At 44.5% G+C, this 7,062-nt stretch overlaps 1 protein-coding gene across 1 annotated transcript in view; it reads left to right on the forward strand.

Annotated features, from left to right (window-relative positions):
• Window positions 1-2,977: 2,977 nt before the first annotated feature.
• Window positions 2,978-7,062, forward strand: part of Sifr (SIFamide receptor) — a 64,363-nt gene continuing 60,278 nt past the window's right edge. The window contains exon 1 of the mRNA XM_078196628.1: window positions 2,978-4,372. Coding sequence (XP_078052754.1) covers window positions 3,808-4,372 — 565 coding nt within the window. The 5' untranslated portion in view covers window positions 2,978-3,807. The remainder of the gene's footprint in view (window positions 4,373-7,062) is intronic.

The following is a 7,062-nucleotide window of genomic DNA, read 5'->3' on the forward strand; positions in this document are numbered from 1 at the left end:
AATCTCTTTACCTCCGTGCACGATGAATTATGAATCGAAACGAAATGCGCCTCTTTCACGGGACACGGGCTAAATATTTGACCACTTGTTTCGTATATTACAAAATCTATTAACGTCGATGTAGCGGCTCCTAGGTGATCACGGCGCGCGCGGAGTTGAATAAATATTTAATCAGGTGCGAGGGGAAAGTAGTTGCCAATGTACATTTCGCGTGCAAATGTATGCGTCGCACAAAGCCGTGTTTCGAAACGGAATTTCATCGGCATAAAGGCGACGGCGGCGTCGCGACAATTGATACGAATTTCCACGTCGAATTGTCGACGATTTCTTAACCCTTTAACTACTGTGACTGCCTATAAGCGATTAGAAATTTTGCGTTAGTGACACTGAGAGCGCCTATAGTAGGTGTCTTGACAATTTTATCGATAATTATTCCGATAGATGAAGAAAGAAATAATATTGTTTTAATATAGCAAAATTTACTATATATATTTTCATAAAATAAGATATAAAATAATTTTATTTTTAATTATTTTAATATTTTCATAAAATACTATATATATTTTTTCATAAAAATACATCCCTAACCAAAAATTTGTTATTATATAGAAATTTAATTCCTGTCTATAGTAAGTTCGGTGCGTATCAAAGTCTGCTGTAGTGAAAGTTTGAAGCGTACTTCGCACTGACGCGGCGGCTTGAAACGCGAAACCGCCGATAATTATCAAAATAGGCCTATTTCGGGTTTAATCCACGGATTACCGTGAAACCGTGCCCTACGAGCATAACTTATCCCTAATCCTGGGATTTCTTGCCGCCTACCGTAGCACAAATCAACTGTGTAGCGGGTTCAGCAATCGTATAACCGGGGAGCCTCTGGATTCACGGTCTCAAAAGGGGTAGCTCTTTCGAAGTTCCGCGCCTTTGAAATTGTTCCCGGCCACTCGTTCCACTTTCTTTTACAGAAGTTTTAAAAATTATTGTTCCGACGTGACCGGTGTGCTTTATTCAAGACCAACACCCGCCGGGCGAGAGCCCCTCCTTTGATTTACTATCCGCGAAACGATTGTCGGTTTTCAACTGCGAATTAACTCTTTCGCAGATTTTCGCTTTTTTTGAACGAATTTTTCTGTATAGTTTTAAGGAAAGTATTAATAATAATTATTCATTGTCGAATGGTATAATGATGTAATAATGTGATAATATAGTATTATAGTAATTAAATAATAGAATAATACAATAATTAATTAATATTTTTGTGTTATTGTTTTATTGTGCTGTTGTACCGTTGCATTACTATGTTATTGCATTATTATATTATTATTTTACTGTTTCACTGTATTATTATATAACTATATTTTTGTATTAATTAACATAATAATAACAATTAATATAGTAATAAATCTACATAATGTTCAACATAATGTTGCGACACTAAAAACACTATGTTTCCCGACGCAAAACCAGGAAGAAGTCAGGTATAGAAATTCTAATACTTCAATATGGCTCCATATGAATTAATTAAAAAAGCATGCGCGTCCATAGTTGCGGCGATTTGAATAGAAAATACTTGTGAACAGCGCACGTGCCTCCGCTCGTATTTACTTACAAATTCGTATGTCCATGCATTCATCGAATTAACATAGTTACTGTAACATCTGCATCAGAAAGCATTCTATGCACAGTTATGAACACACAGATGACAAGCAGGCTCGTTTTCTGTAGCTTTATTCTAACAATAAGTGTCCAGTCATTTCCTCGTTTAAAAATTGTAAAGACGATGGAATTTGAACGTTTTCGTCATATTTCAAAATGTTTGGGAGACGTAACTTATGCGTGTTTTATGAATGAATAATGAATAGTGGGTATAGTTCGTAAATTATTTGTAAATTAATTTATATGGAAATTGTTATATACAAATCGGTATTTCTAAATTGGTATTTACAGATTGTTATCTTTGAATTGTTAATTGTAAATTATTTGGTATTTGTAAATTGTTATCAATGGATCGTTATTTATAAATTGTTATATGGAAATCGTCATTTCTGAATTGCTAATTTTAAATCATTATTTCTGAATCATTATTACTAAATTATTATTTCTGAATCCTTACTTATAAATTATCAATTCCAAATCGTTATTTAGAAATTATTTTTTCTGAACTGTCATTTCCAAATCATTATCTACAAATCATAAATCATTATACAGAAGTCATTACTTCTAAATTGATACAACTTCCTCCCAATAAATCACCATTTACAAATTACACGAATCGTACTCTCCAATGAAAATCATCGTCGAGAAAATCATCGTCGAGAAAATCATCGTCGAGAAAATCATCATTGAGAAAATCATCGTCGAGAAAATCATCATTGAGAAAATCATCATTGAGAAAATCATCATTGAGAAAATCATCGTGGGGAAAATCATCATTCAGAAAATCATCGTCGAGAAAATCATCATTGACAAAATCATCATTGACAAAATCATCGTCGAGAAAATCATCATTGAGAAAATTATCGTCGAAAAAATCATCATGGCGAAAATCATGGTCGAGCAAACAAAGTGGCCCGCTCAAAATGCACAAAGAAGACCGACCCACCAACATACAGAGGATCGTCGAGGACGCGATCAGCGATCGACGGTCCTCGCTCGCACGTGGTCACCGTTGATCGAGTGGCCGAAGGCATTTGGTTATCGCGATCCCGAAACAGCATTTCGTGCCTGGAAAACGTGTCGCCCGATCCTCGGGGGTTTCCCCGTTCTCTCTCCCCTGGCGTAGAGGCACACAGAGGCACCTCCGTCGCCCCGATCTCTCTCGCCTCGTCCAACGGAGCACATCGCATGCGGGTTGCATGTGCCGGTGGATGTTGCGCGTGCGCCCGCCGTGGCGGCTCGCGGCAGACAGCCCGCCGCTACGGGTGCATCTCGCGGCAGTTCGCAGTCGTCTTCTAAAGCAAGCTCATTAGTCGCTCAGCATTCGGCCGGGACACATTTTCGTGTGTCCCACTCGTTGCTCACGGCAGAGAAACCAGTTCGCTAACAACCACCAACAACGACACCTACCTCTCCTCCTCTCACCCTCTTTTCTATCCTACCACCGCGTTCTACCGCACACAATCCACTATTCGGGCATCGCACTATTTGTCTAAGCACCCGGAAACGACATAGAACGAAATAAACTTCGCGCGAACGAGCAAGCAAACAAGCAAGGAAGCAAGGAAGTTAGATCAGTTGATCGTGTCCATCGAGAAGAAGAAGAAGAAGAAGAGAAGCAGGCGGCAAGAGGAGTCGGAGGTGGCGGAGGCGGCGGAGAAGGTGGCAGACGTCCCGCGAGACAGGGGATGCAACTGAACTCGATGGGCTCCCGTGCACGTGCCAGCTGACTCTCTCGAGGAGCGTCGAACTTGCAACGACCGCGCTCCCACCCTTGCACTTCTTATTCTTACGGAAGAAATCCCCGTGTGAATCATCGTCGAGACAAGTTCACGTAAAAGAGGTCGCGAGAATAGAGTTTACCGCGTTATGAGAACGAGTTCCGTCCGGTTCGCGTGAAGATCGAAAACGATCTGGTGTTGTCTGGGCACGGTTCCCCGTGTCTGAACCAGCAGACGGTTAGATTCTTCCTCCGGGAGGAGAGGGCGTTCTTCCTCGACGAGCGTTCCCTCGGTGTCCGTGGACTGCGGAGAAGTCGGTCGCGGGGCCGGGGTCGTCGACACGACGGCGCGACGACGCTGACGGCGGATAGGAAGAGACGACGGAGAGCCAAACGACGCGCGACCGTCCGGAACGAGGGGCTCTCGGCCCATGGTCGAAACCACTTCGATCCAGCGCTTCACGATCAAGTTCCCCATGCTGCAGCCACCGTCTCCCCTCCTGGAGATGGCATCGTTGCGTCTGCCGGAGTCCGAGGAGTTCGACGTCGACCCACGTCGCCGCAGCAATAATGCCAACGTGCCGCCCACGACCGTCGCGGCCGTTCCACCGACCACCGGCACGCTCCTCCAGATGAGGGACTTCGGCAACATTCTGAACAACCTGATCGCCGAGGCGATCACCGTGAACCCAAGGACCACCATGGACGAGCACAGCGGACTGTTGAACGCCAGCAAAACCGTGAACCTCTCGACCGCCGAACAGATTCCCGATCGATTGTACAGGCACAGCATGGCGATGTCCGCTGTCTACTGTGTCGCCTATGTCCTCGTATTCGTCGTCGGGCTGATCGGCAACAGTTTCGTCATCGCTGTGGTGTACCGGTCGCCGCGAATGAGGACTGTCACGAACTTCTTCATCGTCAACCTCGCGGTCGCCGACGTCCTCGTCATCGTGTTCTGTCTGCCGGCGACGCTGATGAGCAACATCTTTGTCCGTGAGTACCTGGACCACTGTCCTCTTCTACCTAGAGCTAAGATCGTTTCCGTCGGGTTCAACCGGAACAAAGACGACGTCGAAGACGGTTCTTGCTCGAAAGAGAGCAATCTTTCCAGTCGGCTAATGTTAATTAGTCTGTCGGGGCGCATCGGTCCTACGAGCGCGTCCTTGGAAGTGGAGGAGACCGATGTCTCTCTGCAAAACCACTGCTGCGCGCTGCGCGGGCGTCCTGTGTTCCCGATCAGGGGATTTGCGGGACCAACACCTCGTATACAGTAACAGTGACACGCGATATCTTCTTCCTCGTGCAACGCCGCACACACGGTTCCCATCGATTTTACGCTCGAATTCTGTTTCGCCCGTAATCTCGTCTACTGACCGGCAGTGTCTCGACACTGGGAACGTTTTACGGTGGTAAAACGTTCGATAGCTATGGCACCGGTGGTCAGACGACTCAAAAGAGGCGAATAGAAGCATCTACACTTTTTCGATGTAAAAAAATTCGAAGGTGTAAAAAAATTCGGAGGTGTAAAAAAATTCGGAGGTGTAAAAAAATTTGGAGGTGTAAAATTGAAAGATGTAGAATCCAAAGATCGAGGCGGAAGTGTAAAAAGCGTCTTTTTTCACGCGAACGTATTAATTTTCCGGGGAGGGGGATGAGACGAACGGCGAAAGTTTTCGCGAGGGGCCGAAAAAAAAGGCGGCGCAGACGGCGGAATCGATCGGCCGTATTGATCATGCGTGGGCGGCCGGGGCCGACTTGAAAACAGGAAAATTGGATCGCGGACGATTAAACGGGCGGCTAGGGCGCGAAGCGATCCCGTTCCCCGCGTCGATTTTCCCGTTGCACAGGGCCTCCAGTCCTCCAGTCCTCCGGCGACCTCGAAGGGAGGTCGGAGGCAGGGCTGGATGGATGGAGGGGTTCCCTTGGTACTACGGAATCGATCCTTTCGCGACCCTCTCCCTCTCTCTCTATCTCTCTATAACCAGCGCTCGCTCTCCGCCGCGCCGCGCTCGCTGTTCCACGCTCGATGCACCGAGCGTATCGCGATCCCCGTTTTCAGGGGCCGACAGCTTCATCTCGGCTAACTGCGGATAAATTATTCGATAATGGAATCGCGTGATACCCCTCCTAGGCCGGCCGGGAAGCGCGGAAGAGTTCTTTTCAATTTCTGAATACGATTGCCGCCGGGGGGGAACCCGAGGATTTCTACATCGATCCCCCCACCCCTTCTTTCACCCTCTCTCTCTCTCTCTCTCTCTCTCTCTCTCTCTCTCTCCCTTTTCTGCATCGGAACGCTCGAAAATGAAATTACTTTAGGCTCTTTACGGTGCGCGCGAGGTTTTAACAGGTTCGGCTCGTTTGGCCCACGCGCCGACGATTTTTATGGCAAAATGAAACGGTGGGCGGGGTGGGGGGCGTTGTCTGCGTTAATTGTCAGACGCAGCGGCCGTGTTCGTTTCGTTCGTTTTTTTTCCTTTTTTTTGTTTTTTAACGAGTCCGAGGGAATGTGTTTGAACAGTTGTTTACCGTTTCGCGTTCGAGTGGACTGTTCTGATCAGGGATCCGTGAAATCCGCGGTTTTAATCGGTTTTTTCGGCGGGATTGGTGTTGCGTTTGCTGGGGATATATTTTGTGTTTTTCGGTGCGGGATAGGGTTGTCTTTGGGCGGCGCTGTTTGGAATGGTGAAATTTTAGGGACGCTGATACTTATATGAATATATATATTGTTGTTGTGATAGTAATATTTATGATCTTAATTTATCGTTGTTATGGTTATTTGTTACTTAAATATTATTGTCATAATAACGATAAATTAAATTATTTTAATTTATTAGTATTATGATAACAATATTTATCATCTCAATTTGTCACTATTATAATAATAGTATTTATTACCCTCATTTTCCATTATTATGATAATATTTGTCATTTTAATTTATCAGTATTACAACGAAGATATTTATTAGCTTCATTTATCATTACTATGATAATATAATATTCAAATTATATAAGATAATTTTCAAAGATATTTACGATTTATCATAGCAACTATAAAAAAAACCATTCCAAAATTCCTTAAAAAATGCAAGCTAATGTTGTAACGAAAACAATAATAAATGCATCTTTTATCATACTTTTACAACCCATCTCCCCCATAAACTCTCAACGCTTACATCCTTTCCATAAACCATAAAGCGCATAAAAATGTATTTCCGTCGCTTCGGAAAGGTTTATAGAACGACCCAGACTTGTTTAATTGATACCTCGCTGGTTATAAATTGTAACTAGGTCTGGGAAAAGGTTCGACGGTGGTGCCCGATATCGGCAACAACGGTATCAGTCAGCGACATGGAAGAGGCTATAATAAGTACGGAGATGTAAATGACCAATTCAATGACGATTAATTAAATGGGTCAGCTAATTCCGATAATGCCAAAGGATAACGAGGTGTATGGTGGACAAATATGAATTTGTCGGCGGGACGACGCGCAATTAAGCAGAGATCGTTACGTGTGCAGCGTGTACGCGATGTAACGTCCATCTAATTACGATAGACACGCGACTATATAGAGAGAGAGAGCGGCCGGCTAATTCGAGTTTGGAAATTTCGCGGCAATTTTGCTAGCATGATTTAGTTTGGAAATTTCACGGACATTTTTGTTTCCCATCGGAGCAGCGAGCCG

This window comes from Augochlora pura, chromosome 3 (genome assembly GCF_028453695.1).
Source record: "Augochlora pura isolate Apur16 chromosome 3, APUR_v2.2.1, whole genome shotgun sequence".
NCBI classification, from domain to species: Eukaryota; Metazoa; Arthropoda; class Insecta; order Hymenoptera; family Halictidae; genus Augochlora; species Augochlora pura.